Source organism: Candoia aspera, chromosome 2 (genome assembly GCF_035149785.1).
Source record: "Candoia aspera isolate rCanAsp1 chromosome 2, rCanAsp1.hap2, whole genome shotgun sequence".
NCBI lineage: Eukaryota > Metazoa > Chordata > Lepidosauria > Squamata > Boidae > Candoia > Candoia aspera.
In genome coordinates this window covers 164,608,741-164,623,986 of record NC_086154.1, presented here as the reverse complement: position 1 = coordinate 164,623,986, position 15,246 = coordinate 164,608,741, and the positions used below count along the sequence as shown (strand labels likewise).

The following is a 15,246-nucleotide window of genomic DNA, read 5'->3' as shown; positions in this document are numbered from 1 at the left end:
GAATTCATAACCCGTTAGGAGATCCAGTAAAAGTTAAATAATTATAACAATATTTTATTTTGAAACACTGCTTCAGCCCCAGGTCAGTCTCCTTATTAGGACACATTTCTTGATTTGTCCTAATGAGCAAATGAGCAAACCTAATGAGCCAACCTGGTCCCCAGAGGCAAACACTGCTTCTGCCCTACTTCCCACTTTCTTGATCTGTTGGATCTATTCAAGAGAGAACGTGCATTGGGGAGGGGAGCAGCTTCAATAAATAAATTAAAACTTTGCAGTGTTTCTCCAGTGAGCCCTCTGTCTAGAAAGTTCAAATATGACAACTTATTTTTATTTATTTATTACTAAATTTATACACCTCCCATCTCACTATAAAAGTGTTTTTGCAACTTAGTTTGCAGGTGTGAGATATACCTATAAACCTGAGCTAACATTTAACATACTTTATTTATTTTATTTTTATCCTGCCTTTATTATTTTTTTATAAATAACTCAAGGTGGCGAACATACCTAATACTCCTTCATTTTTTTTTACTGAAGATCTAACCCTAGTGTGCAAGCCTGTCATGTATTTCAAAGTGCAAGGTCTGCTGCAAAACATTGCCCAAAACATCCTTGGAGCCCCACGGCAGAAACAATAAACACTGACTTTGCATAGTTTCTTGTTCATCCCAGACTTTTTTTTTTTTTTGTCCCTGCATGATTCTAATTTGGGGGCAAGCGCAAGTGATGCCCATTTTATAAATATATCTTTCTTCTGGTATTGGAGAAATTTCTTGGCAGCACATTAAGGGTGAAGACAATCTGATGATGGTAAATAAACCATCATAGGCAATTGCATCTCTTCTGAAGCTTGGCTGTTCCTTACAGATCCAAGACTGCAGAAGTTGGCTTAAGCTGCGCCTAGGAGCGAAGTAGAGAGATTTGTCAGTGAATTTAGCTTTCCTTGGGAAAAAATTCTGGTCCCTGCAACATGCGATAAAAATTACAAGCATGCTTTTCCTGAGTATATTCTTCCATATATTATAAGCCAGTGCTCAGAAGGTGGGGAGGGGGAAGTGAAGGAATTTTGCTCAGAAACTGCTGCAAACTCGCAGAAACAATCTGTGCTGTCAAGTTCCGTTTATGTACTTTTTAAGTGTACTGCAGAAGGCTGCAATGTGATTATTCTGTGGGATACCTGGGAATAAGCCTCACTAAAAACTCATTTGGACTGTCCGCTGAGCAGGCCTGTATATAATTGCGCTGTGCAGATAACAATTTGTTCACACTTCTGCAGGGCGAAAAACCTGCTGCTATTTATGTGGCGAGTTGATTCTTTAATTCTCTATGGTGACTGCAGTCTTACACCTGGGAAGAAATTGTTCTGAAACTAGTGAGCCTCCCTCTGGAGTAGGCACACAGAGAAGCTGCTTTTTCAACTCCAGCCTTACTAACTTTTGAGTAGGCAAGCAGTGGAGAGGTGTGTGCAACGGATGGATGCTCTTCTGTGTTCTGCAACTGACTTTTGGGAAGCAATTCAGATTAACTTTACCCCTATTAAATTGTCAGGTGGTCCTTTGAGAGACAGAGTGATGTAGTGGTTAAGGCAGGGTTTCTCAACCAGGTTTCCGCAAGAGGTCACTAGGGGTTCCCTGGGAGATCACGATTTATTTAAAAAATTATTTCAAATTCGGACAACTTCACATTAAAAAGGTAACTTTCGTTCTTTAGTTTAAGAACGCTCTTGATGCATACTGTATATACAGGCCTAGACATGAAACAAATATAATCATTTTGTAACTTCCGGCCTATCTTTGAGCCTGAATGTGCAGGGGTTCCCCGAGGCCTGAAAAATAGTTCAAGGGTTCCCCCAGGGTCAAAAAGGAGATAGGCTGGATTAAGGGCTTGGATGACAAGCTGGGGACCTGGGATCTAGTCCACCCTCAGCAGTGGAAACTCAGTAGGTGACTTCAACCAGTCACTTTCTCTCAGCCCAACCTACTTCACAGGGTTCTTGTGGGGGACAGAGGGAGGACAGGGCACTCTGTATGCCGCCTGGGGCTCCCAAATGAAAATGGGATGTAAATAAAATAAATAATGGTATTAAGAGCTGGATATTTTGTTTGGTGGTACCTCTGCAAAGATTAGAGACAGGACTGGTGCTATGTGAGATAGGGGAAGGAGCAAAAGCACGGCATGTGCTGTATTAAGCAAGGCATGTCCAAGTCACCATGTCCCTATTACAGTTGCTTCAGCAGGGCGTTTTAGGTCAAGAAAATGGCACAACAAGGTTAAACCGGCCCACCCCAAAGTTATTTGCTCATCCAACTGATAGGCTCCCTTCACTGCAAGTGCTTTAAAGTAAAAACAAACAAAAGAGAAATCTGATCTACTGCATAATGTGTCGTTTAAATTAAAAAAAAAAAGATGAACATGAGCAAAAACGCATGTGCAACCAGATTGACAACCTAAGTTTTGACAAGACAGAGAAAGAGAGACAGAGACAGCGAGAGAAGGTAGGTGGGCCAAGGTAATATGGAGGTGAGGGCAAACACTGGGAGAGTTTTTTCATGAATGGCAACTTACGCATATCTGTCTTTTTGTTAAAAGCATCTACATCTGTCCAACCATCCATCTGTCCTGTGGGCAAAGGATGGATACCAATATTATTATTATTATTATTATTATTCCCATTGTCATGCCAACAACATTGCAACGCTTCTTCGATAACCTGTCAAGAACTTCAGCTGACAGTTCCTCAATCTTCTCTCCTTCTCATGCGCAGTGGAGTGAAGTGCAACAGATGATCAATGGGACTCCTGTATATATGTACCAGGACTGCAGTGTGCTCTCTGAAGGAGACACTGACCACTGGCTCCGCACAAACTGGATCTTCCGAGGGGAGGCCTCTTCTCGCATCTTTGTGGAACTGAAATTCACCATTCGAGACTGCAAGAGTTTCAAAGGAGAAATGGTGAGCTGCAAGGAGACCTTCAACCTCTACTACATGGAATCAGAGCAAGATGTTGGCATCCAGTTCCGCCGTCCTCTCTTCACTAAAGTGAGCTGGGTTTATTATTTATTTGTTTGTTTGTATGTTTATTTATTATATGTGTATACCACCTGAGTCCCACAAACTGTGGGCAGTTGACAAAGTGAAAAATAACACAGAAAAAAATAACAATAACAGTATTTTATTTATTTGTTTGTTTGTTTTTCAAATTTCTATCACCGCCCATCTCTCCCAAAAAGGGAGTATAGACAAAGGAGCAAAAAGATGGCCAAAACAGGCAACAACGAAAAACATACATACGCTACTCAGAAGGGGTTTCAAGCACCCTAGCCAAAGGCCTGGGTGAAGAGCCAGGTCTTCAAGGCCCTGCAAAACACCAGTAGGGTGGGAGCCACCCAGATCTCAGGGGGAACCTCGTTCCAGAGGGCAGGTACTGCAACAGAGAAGGCCTGCTTCAGAGGTACCAGTAGATAGCACTGCCAATCTTGTTCGATCAAATCAGCCAGACAGATACTATGAGAAATAGGTGGCCCCTCAAGTAATTAGGCCTTATGCCAGGTAGGGCTTTATAGTAACAACCAGCACCTTGAATTGCATCCAGAAGAAAATTGGCAACCAGTGTAGCTTGTGAAACAGGGGTGTTATATGGGCATACTGAGCATGCCCATCACTGCCTGTTCTGCTGCATTCTGGAACAATTGTAATTTCCAAATTGTCTTCAAGGACAGACCCAAGTACAGCATATTATAGTAGTCAAGCCACAAAGTGAGCAGGATGTGAGTGACTGTCTGAACAGCCTCCCAATCTACAGTAGGAAAGGGCACAACTGGCTGTGCAAAAGACTTCCTGGTCACAGCTTCCACCTGCTTATCAAGCAGGACCTGTGAGCCCAGGAAGACCCCCAGGGTTGAAGGTCAAGAATTGCAGAAAGATTTACAAAATGGTAGTTGTTCCTCTATATAGTATCTTCTGTGTACAGAGTTTCATAAGCAGGAGAATTAAGGTCCAGAATGTTGACAATGGGGAAAGAAGAAACAAGGACAGCAAGAGCAAGGTGAACGCAGTAAATGTCTACATTTTCGGCTTGGTGGTAGCCAAGCATGAGAATGAAAGGGTTGGAAGGATAGGTTGAACTTCTGATGGACAGGCTAAACAATCACTGAAGAGAGCAAGAGACTGCAATCTCTGGACTGGTTAGAAGACCAGGCCAAGAGGAACAAGGTGTTCCTCATCAGAGACAAACGTATGGTATAATGTTTAAGGAGGAAAAATATAAGACACATATACAAAACAGGGGATTCACAGCTTGGAAGCACTACAGCTGAGAAGGACTTGGGTGTGGTCATTGACAACAAGCTGAACATGAGGCCGCTGGTAGAAGGGATAATGTAGTTTTGGGCTGCATTATTTCCCTCTATTCTGCATTGGTGAGACTACACCTAGATACTGTGTACAGTTCTAAGCACCATATTTCCAAAAGGATATTGACAGGATAGACAAGGGTCAGAGGAGGATGACAAAGATTATACAGGGACTTGTCCTATGGGGACAGGCTGAAGGAACTTGGGATATTCAGTCTAGAGAAAAGAAGATGAAGGGGAAGCATGACATCAGTGCTCAGGTACATAAAAAAGTATTATAGGGAAGATGGTCAGGAACTGTTTTACATTGCCACAGAAACTAGGACCAGAAATAATGAGTATAAATTGCAGCTACCTACATTTTGTAACTGCCAGTAGATCTGTTCAGTAGTGAACCAGCCTAGGAGATTGTGGTTTCTCCATCTCTGAAGGTTCTTAAGAAGAGTCTGGACAGATTATCCTTGTGGTCCTTTTCAACTTCAAAATCCTATGGTTCTTTGAATGGTTCTTTGAATGGCTGAGTGTTATAGCAGTGTTTTGGAATTTTATTTATTTGTCATATTTTTATTACCGGCCATCTCCCCCACTCTGGGGATTTTAAGAATATAGATTGTTGACAGGGATGTCCCAGAAAATAAGCACAAAAATACAGGGATGTACTAGAAAATAGGTAAAGTAAGGCACTTGTTCTATATGTGGAAGGAGATGACACATCCCAGATCTTGCTGGATTGATTTATTCAGTGAAATCTAATAAGGCTGAGGTATCTTTGGCATCAGTAGTAAACTCTGACAGAAATGGTAAGCTTTCTGTTGTGATTCATCAAGGCCTTTATGATGAAAATAAATGCATTTTTGTTTGTGTGAGCTCAGCACTGCTTGGATCTTTATTCACCCACTACATATACAGTAGATCAACTTGCATTTGATCCAGAGCATACCCTCAGCAAGGAAATACACACACACACCCCATATGCACCACTGCAATTTTTCTTTTAAAAAAGTACCACGTATATGATCCTTAGCCAAGTTCTTCAATTCCTCATCACTGATGAAACCCCTCAGTTTCAGACTGACTTGGAGATTAGCCAGATTCCTTATATTCATTTGGAATACAGAAGTATTCAGAAGTAAAAAATGGCAGAATGATCAGAAACTTGTAATAACCTGTTTGTAATCACATAGCTATATGCATTAGTTTGTTCTTCAGACATAGTGAGTTAGATGCAGACAATTTTTAGTCAGGAAGAATATATTTGACATGAAACAATTACTTGGTTTGGAAGCTAAGATGCTGTATATTTGGATAATGGCCTGTAATTTTGCCATGGTCAAAGATTTTCAGGGATGCCACAAAGCCAAGAGTGGCTTTTATAGGATAGCATTATGGGATAATTCCAATCAATCTATCTTTGTACTTAAGGGAGTTTTACCCTACATAAAAACTGAAGTTATTCTGCTCTAGAAGGTGCACTCAAGGCAGGCAGAAAGTGATCCTCGCTTACTGACTGCCTTGTTTGCAACCAGTCTTTACATTTATGACCACTGCAGCGTCCAGTGGTCATGTGATCACCATTTGGGCGCTTTGCAACCAGCTTCCAACAAGCAGAATTAATGGAGAATGTGGAAAATTGCAAGTCACCGTCATGTGATGTCTTGCTTAATGACCATGGTGATTTGCTTAACAGCAGAAGCAGAAGTGACATTGTAAGTCTGGCACAGTCATGTGATATTTCACTTAGCAAACGCAACATTTAGTAACAGAGTTGCTAGTCCCAATTATGGTTGGTAGGCAAGGACTACCTGTCCGCTGAAGTAACCTACATCCTCTTCTCCCAGGGACTGAATTGGGAGGGTAGAAATTCTGTCAGTTTGAAGCAGAAGGAACCTATGCATGGTATTGATTGGATGGGTGCCTGTGATTTAATGGAAAAATTATCAGCTGCCACTCCTGATTGCAGAGCAGTTTTTTCAAATTAAATTGTTGGAGTTCTAAAAAGAAGAGAAAAGCAATCTGGCACTGTACATATGTAGTCAGTATAATAATTGAGATAGAACTTCAAATAATGAAACAAAAGCAGGAACATCTGTGGGACATCCAAAAGTGGGAGATCCAAAAAATCAAGATGGCAGTGCGAGATATATGTAAAAAAGTGAAGGAGCTTTGATTGAATGGTCATGGCTGCCATCTTGATGTTTTTTCAGCTTTCCCCAGTGACCCTCCTGATCTATCACTCACAGGGACATGAATGATGAGGAATTGAGGATTGCCATATGTGGGCTTCAGAAATCCAGACAACCACAAGATGCTAGCACAGAAATTAGAAAACCCAACCCATTGCGGCCATTTAGTAGTTGACTGGGGGTTTTTTCAGCCCAGTTATAGTAACCCTAGAGAAATCAGAATTCATTGCTAATATGTGTAACATCTGAGAATCATTTCACTTGAAGAGCTAAGGCAGAGGAGGAGAGACTCATGGCTAACTTCACTTCTATGTATAACTCTGCTCCCCGTAGAGAACAAGATTATGGGCTAGCTGCTAAATTATTGCAGAGGGAAAGGCAATGCAGGGATGTGCAATTTTCCCAGTTCCCAGGAGCTCCTTTTGAATGATGTGCTGAGTGCTGCACTCCAAATAAAAGTATGTCAAAATAAAAATGTATTTTGTTTAGTGAAAATGGAATATAGGTAATTTAGGCTTAACCCTACCCTACAAAATCTTATTAGTATTAGCATTTAATTTCTCTTCTTGGGTTTTCTTGGGAATCACACAAACAACATTGACACTGAGTTCATGGAAGATACACAAAATGAATGCAAAATCAGTGCTACAATACTGTGGCGAATAGATGGCTGCGATTGGAGGACTTCCTTTCAATCGACTGCTCAATCTCAAAATCATATTGCGACAGGTAGTCTGTGTGTGCCTGTTGGCTACCACTGACTGCCTCATGGATGATGTTTATTGTAGTCTGAAATGGCAACTTCTTTGTTTTTTAACATCTTATACGATTGAAAGTGGTTTTAGTTCAGTAAATAATATACTAACAAAGGAAAGAAACAGAACTGATATATATTCAAGAGGAAAATTAGAATTAAGCTTACTAACACTGAACTTTTAGTGAAAAAAACATCAGGCTCAGGAATCCCATTGAATCATTCTAGGGTATGTAACTTTCCTTTGTAAATTAGTTAAATTAAAAGTTAAAATCACTAAAAATAATTTTTAAGAATTTATTTTTTTCAATTGTTTTATTTTTCCTGGAAAAATAACCATTTTGAATGATTTTTTTAAAAAAAATGATTACATTGCTATGCTATTATTATGTATTTTTATATGTTGATAAGTTGCATCTGTAACTTGATACATTACAATTTATATAAGTAAATAAATTACATTTAAAGAATGTAGAAACAAATGCAACCAATGCAGTAAAAAGTTAAATGTTAATAGCTTTTTAATTTTTAATTTAACTTTTAACTTTATTTAGTCATTCATAACCCTGCATTGAAGAAAAAAGAGTAAATTTTATATACAAACAGTACAGATATGCAATATATGTGTGATATTAAAATTTCATGGGGGTGATTAGGAAAAAAATGGCTAAAAGGGCTCCTTAGGGGGGGACATAATGAAAAAATGGTTGAGAAACACTAGGTTACATGGAGGAAGAAAGGAAGCATAACGCAATTCCCTGCTCTCTAGGGGATAGACTCTTGTTGCTTCATGTCCAATGAATCAAAGCTTGGGTTGGTGGATCATCTACAAAAGTGATATTCATTTGAGTATGTACTGAGAGGAGAATGGGATTATATGTGTGCAATTTCCACCCATTCATCAAGAGCAAGATCTTTCAGACATAAAGATTTGGAATTGTGATCACTGATTCTTCAGTATTTCTTGCATTGAGGGAGCTCTATGGAGGCAACTTTAGTTTGTTCTTTTCTTTCTTTCTTTCTTTCTTTCTTTCTTTCTTTCTTTCTTTCTTTCTTTCTTTCTTTCTTTCTTTCTTTCTCTTTTCTATCCTGCCTTTATTATCTTTATAAATAACTCATGGCGGCGAACATACATAGTACTCCTTCCTCCTCCTATTTTCCCCACAACAGCAACCCTGTGAGGTGAGTTGGTCTGAGAGAGAGGGACTGGCCCAAAGTCACCCAGCCGGCTTTCATGCCTCAGGCAAGACTAGAACTCACAGTCTCCTGGTTTCTAGCCCAGCACCTTAAGCACTAGACCAGACTGCCTCTCTTTGTGAGACTTTGTGAGACTTTTTCAGACTTTGAATGGGGTAGTCGAGAGCCAGGAATCACATTCAAACACCATCCAAAGAGAGATTAAAGCAGTCATTTGCTGTTATTTAAAAATATTCACATGAGCATTTCTCTCTGCATTACAAGCATGCAGATGCCCTGGCTTACCCTTCTGTCTTAGCTCTGCCATACCCCATTTTAAAACAGTTTTAATGTTTTGGTTTCTGTGTGTTTGCGTTTAATTTTATTTTGAGCAACACTTGCCATTATGTTCCGTCTTTTAAAACATAGTTCATGCATGTTTGTATTTTTGTATAATATGATTAGCTCTAAAAAAACAGGGTGTCATCCATGACTGGGAGAGGGTCAGCATGTGTAGTATATTGAATTCAACAGAGCATGCAGGAGCCCAAATTTGGCAGCAGCCTTTCATGGAATTGTTTAGCATTTTAACTTAACTTTTCAGAATAATGAACTAACTCAGAGTACAAACCTACTCAGAAGTCTCCCCTACAAGCCCCATTGAAGATGTTGCGCAACCTTCTACGTCACTGGAGCTGGTACAGGAGAATTTCAGCTTCATTATATTGATGTTTTAATTAATATAATGAATTAAAGACACAACCTGAGGCACCACCCCACCCCATGGCCTCTAAAACCCAGCTCTTAAATTGTATGTTTTAATGGGGCAGGCATTCTACATGAATGGAGAATAAAGTTAACAGCATTTAATTTTGTTTCAAGTAAGTGAAATCAATATTTCATATTTTTCATATTTTTCTCTTGACCCATCACTTTTGAAAGTGTGGCTCAGTAATATCAGTAGAAGCTACTTTCAAGTGGCTATTGCTATTACTATTGTTATTACAGGTAGTCCTCACTTAACACCATTTGTTTGGACTTGCGATGGTGCTGAAAAAACTGACTTTTGACCGGTTCTTGCACTTACAACCGTTGCAGCATCCCCGCAGTCACGTGATCACAATTTGGGCGTTTGGCAGCTGGTTCACATTTATGACCATCGCAGCATCCTGTGGTCATGTGATTGCTATTTTCAACCTTCCCAGCCAGCTTCTGGCAAGCAAAATGAACGGGGAACCATGTGATTCACTTAACAACCACATGGGTAGCTTAACACCCGCAGTGATTCGCTTAACAACTGCTGCAAAAAGGTCATAAAATCTGGTCAGATTCACTTAATGACTGCTTCGCTTAGCAACCAAAATTCCGGTCCCAATTGTAGTCATTATGTGAGGACTACCTGTACTTAACTCCCACACATAAAAGAACAATCACATGTCAACAGCATCACCAGATATGGAGTTCAATACTGAATCACTTTCAGATGAGGTTGCCTTTTTCCATATCTGCTAGAAGCTCCCTGTGCTGTTGCTTATTGGACTGTTCCACGGGGTTTTTCCAAACCAACCACCTAAAAGGGGAAAACAAGCTCTGGGCACAAGAGTTCTCACAGCAGTCTTTCACTTTTCTATTCTTTGGCACCTTTTCGTAGGTGAGTTTACTCATACCCTCTGACTGGCTTATAGGTATTAGTATATTGTCAGTGCATTATGCTCCTGCCCAGACGAGCCCCCTGTCAAAACAGTAGCCGTGTATTTAACTTTGCTTGTTTTCATGGAATTAAATGTTACACCTTCTCAAGGGCTGTTAGTCAGCTTCTTTACAGGGAGCCTCTATGTTTATAACCAGTGTTTTCCTGAATGCTGGTTCTTGAGATACTGCACATCTGGATTCTGGGCCTTGATGACAGGTAAATGCCAGACGACATGGTCTCTGGAGTTTGACCAATAAAGCCCAAGGAATAACAGGTATGGGCAAGTCACTTCTCTGGAGGTATCCCACTGATGTTCTCTTCTAAATCTTCCCACCATTTAAGTAACAGTACTGTACTTGTCAGAACCTGCTGGCCACAGGCGGACAAGCGATTTTCTTTTATGTCCTTTCTTGATTTCTTCACATGATACAGGATCATATAGCCTGTATCTGTTTTCTACTTGTTAGTGATGGTCTCTTTGTTCACTTCAAACCATTTTATTCTCTGACGTACAGTATTTTTCAAATCAATTTTCTTTGGTATATATTTCTGATTATTATAGAACTCTGTAATATGATCAAAACAGGAAGAGAATGACTGGATGAATTGTTCTATATTCCTAGTATCTTTTGGTATTGCAAGAAAGAGTTCCTGTAACTACTGTAATGCAAACTGCTTGGATTAGATGTAACCTGAATTGGGTTTGAGCTTTCTCTTACTATGTCTCCTTTCTGTGTCAAAAGCCTAATTCTGTTTCAATACTGTTGTGCAACCTTTTAACATTCTGTAATCTTAAGGGATTAATTTTACATTTTTCTATTAGTCGGAGCCTTATTACTGAACACAATATACTTGGTGTGAGTACCCTAGCTGAGCCTAGAATGTCATGATGGAATATAAGTTATGCCAAATCCTTTGTTTTCCAGATAGCTAGGGAAATGTTGATACAGCTGTTTTTGAATGTCTCTTTCACTGCTGAGTATTTTGTTCCAACAGCCAATTTATATCTGATTTCTGCTAAATTAATTGGCAAATTCAGATTATATCTGAACTGATCTATAATGAGGTTGGTAGGGATAGGTTGCATACATGAATTAGGATGTGTGTGTGTGTGTGTGTGTGTTAAAAAAACAATCTGCATTTTAGGGACAAAGTAGATAACACTCCTCTCCTCAAATGGTTATTTTCTACATGCAAGGAGGTCTGAATATTGGTGAGGATTCAAATATACTTCACGTGCTTACAACTGCACTGCTACTTTCAGGAAGGGACCATGTTTGGTTCTACCAATTGGCTCAAATGACTTGTGTCCTTTTTTCTTCCAGGTCAACACTGTGGCAGGTGACCGCATTTTCACAGCTCGGGACATTGAGATGGGGGCCTTGCAGTTAAACATGGAGGTATGCCCCATCGAGAAGCTACAGCAGCGTGGTTTCTACCTGGCTTTCCAGAACTCAGGAGCTTGTGTGGCCTTGGTTTCCGTGAGAGTTTATTACAAGACCTGTTCAGACACCATTCGTGGACTGGCCCATTTTCCAGAGACGCTTGCCAGTGCTGAAGGTCTAACAGAAGTGCCTGGTGTCTGTCTGAAGAATGCAACTGAGGAGATGGGTGTTGCACCCAAGATGCACTGCAGTCCCAATGGGGAGTGGTTGGTGCCAGTGGGCAAATGCATATGCGTCGTTGGTTTTGAAGAGGTCAAAGGAAGATGCATGGGTAAGTACCCAAAGGGGCAAACCCTGAGGTGGGCTTGGAGGATTTTCTAATTTCTGGATTGGAAAATATGGCAATTTGCAGATGGAAGATGTGAGGAGTTACTCATGACATGACCAGGGAATATTATCTGGCTCCCCGGCTGTTCATGCATCAGATTCCCTTATCCTTTTTGATTCATTCTGCTTCTGTCAGTAAAGTAAACTAATTTGACATTCTTGCCCTTCCACTCCCTCTTAGTTTCCTGCAAGGTTTGGAACCAGTTTCTGGGGCATCAGAGTTCACAACTACTTGTCCAACAAGTACACTCCACAAGAATTATGCCCTTAATAAAATGTTAATCAATTAGAAGACATTTTAAGAATAAGATACAGTGAACTTCAATACACAGGAGCAGACATCTTAGCTAGAAGAGCCATCCTGTGTGGTCTCACCTGTTCCTAATGGACTTGGGACTGTAAATCTAAGGACTGTTCAGACACTCTAATTCCCAGAGAGTGTCTCTGCATCGGGATCAGGTCAGTTGAATTTCATCCATCCAAAAATGCATGGCAATATAAACAAACATATAAATAAATAAATGACCCACCCCACCCCAAAAAGCCTCTTTCTTAAAACAATGCTTCTGAGTGACAGTACATTTTTACATACATATATACATACATACATACATACATACATACTAATTTCTTTAAAAACTTCATACAAACCTGACTTCAAAGTTTTAAGGAAGGGCATTTTTCTGTCTATACTGTTTTGCTAGTAAATATTAAAATTCAGGGCAACAGTTCTGAAAAATAATTTAAAATAGTGTCTGCCTCTCCCTCCTTTGATCTCTTCTTACGAAGCAAGTGGCATTGAAAGACTCGCCAAGTCTGGACTGCCACTGGACATGAGAGCCAAGTTGCCTGATTTGGTCTCAGGCAGTTCCTCTCTTGTGATGGAAAAATATTCCTGTTCAAACTCTCCAAAAATGTCATTTCTGATCTATAAGTGGGAAAGGTAGAGAAAAGAGCAACCTGTGAAAAAAAGGTTACTGAGGGGCTTTGGGATATACGTTTAAAAAGGCAAGTAAGGAGGACATGACAGAAGTGTAGGAAATTATGGCTGGCCTGATGAAAAGGGACATGTCTTTCTTACAACACTAGAACCAAGATCATCATGTCAAGGTCTTGTGTGGCAATCAAGACAGATGAAAGGAAGTACATCTAGGGCACAAGAACATATGGAATTTCACATGTTGTAGCAATGACCATAAAAGAAGATTAAACAAATTTCTGGAGACTAAGGTTGCCAATCACTACTAGCCAGGATGGCCATCTTTTCTCTCTAAAATGAGAGGAAGTATGCCTCTGAACCCTGGGAAATGTGAATGGAAAGAGGCTCTTCCCTTCCTGTTCTCTTTGTAGGCTTCTCATAGGCATCTGCTGGGCCACACTACGTGGTCAAATGCCAGACTAGAAAAGCCTTGGGCCTGATCTGTGTACAGTAGTTGCTGTTATGATTATATTCTCATGCACTAAAGAGATGTTTGTATCCAAACATAATGGCAGCTTCCCAAGGTGCTTCCTTTTGGATTTTTTACAGCATTGCCTCCTTTTAGAGGGTAATTTACAACTCTTGGAAGTTCCTGGGCAACTACTAAGGCACCACGTTCCTTGATCTAGTTTGCCTCCCTGCCCTTGGGACCAGAAGAAGAGCTGAGAATTTTTTCCAGCCTAGGATTTTCCCCTCCCCGTTCCTCTTCCACAGCTCAGCCAGTTTTTCCACTTAGCTGCTACTATGTCTGCTTTCTCCCCGCCCTCCTGGGTTGTGAACAGTCCCCTGGAATGGGATTGAGAATCCATCCTGCCCAGGCAGGTCCCCTCTGACTGCTCTCACCCAAGTTGTATCTGGCGTGCTGTTGCTCCTTACCCAGGCTAAGTATAAGTAATGAAAGCGGTGTCTTCCAACCACAGAGGCAAAGGAATTAATGCTGTTTCTCAGAGTGACGAGGAGGAGAGTCTAGGGTGGGAAAGTGAAAAAGTTTTAAGAGAAAAAGGCATGGCTGGAAAAATAGCCATTGCTAGCTCAAGATAGAGTCAATGCAATGATGAGAAACACTTGCTTAACATCTACTGTACAAACATAACATAAAACTGGAATTTATCAAGTGAATTGGTTGCCTATGTTTTATCAGAGAAGAGGTAACGCTGTTGTAGTGTTTGTGTCCCAGGTAGCAGGATGCGGGGGACAGATTTAAGCTCCGCACAAACATTTATATGTTCCCCTTTATTTTTTTCTAATCAAAGGATATAGCCACTCTTCATTCAAGGCAGTGCTGCCATGGGTGCAAAGCAGAGTTATGTCTTCTGAGTATTTTGGTTTTAGTGGCAGGGTGCAAAATGTATCAGTCTACATTGCCATATTTTTGTGATCTACTGACAGCTGGATACCTACACACACACCTACACACACAGCTTTCCATCAGAATCATAGCCATGTTGCTTGAGTGCTGCTTTGGAATATTCAAGAAGCTGTCCACGTTCTAATGTTTACCCTTTTCACCACAACATGACAGGAAATGCCTTTCTCTTCTTCAGAAAGCATTCTTGGTTTTAACCTTGAAGCTTTTCCACTTCTAAGGACTAGACAGAGAGGTAGATAATATCTATATATCTTTGGAAGTATTCATAGTCCCATAGTTTTAAATGTTATCTGTTGCTGACCGTGGATGAAAATAAAATAAATTTGAACTGAATTCCTCTCAAGATCAGGGCTTATTCCAAACGTTAATGGACCCACCCAGGGTTGGGAGCATGCCAGGGATATATCTTTTGGCCTTTGTTCACGGATCAGGGTGGGGTCATTTTCTAGGAGGATAAAGAAAAGGCTGAAGGGGAAAGCTGTACAGCTCTGATCTTTGTTCAATGTGCATGAAAGATGGACATGGGAAGGGAAGATGTATGCTTGAACTTCAGTGTGCATTGCATTGAGGGAGGACTGCTTATTCTTCACCTTGCTAGGAGAGGGAAGTGGTAAAGGTTAGTCAGACGGGCAAGCTGTGATTGTAGATGTGTGTATTGTGAGTTAAATAAATAATCATTTTTTAATATCTGCAGCCAAATTTTGAGCAGACCTTTGCAGCCTGCATTATCCAGATTCTGCCCCACATTACCATAGTTAATTTATGTCTGTGGTCAAAGGACAAGGCAGAGACTGAAACAATGCAGAACATCTGTGGAATAGTCTGACTATTAGAAAGATGGCTGATGATGCTGAGAATGACTATAGCCACAAAGAATCAGAAGGAGTCTGGTGGCATCTTTTCTGACTAACAAATTTTATTAAAATTGATAAACTTCCATGAGCTGCAGCCCTCATAGTCATGA

At 40.4% G+C, this 15,246-nt stretch overlaps 1 protein-coding gene across 3 annotated transcripts in view; it reads left to right on the top strand.

Moving 5' to 3' along the window:
* Positions 1-15,246, top strand: part of EPHA1 (EPH receptor A1) — a 74,549-nt gene that overhangs the window by 34,831 nt on the left and 24,472 nt on the right. For all 3 annotated transcript variants that reach the window (XM_063294724.1, XM_063294722.1, XM_063294723.1), the window contains exons 3-4: positions 2,768-3,043; positions 11,488-11,878. In XM_063294724.1, coding sequence (XP_063150794.1) covers positions 2,768-3,043; positions 11,488-11,878 — 667 coding nt within the window. The remainder of the gene's footprint in view (positions 1-2,767; positions 3,044-11,487; positions 11,879-15,246) is intronic.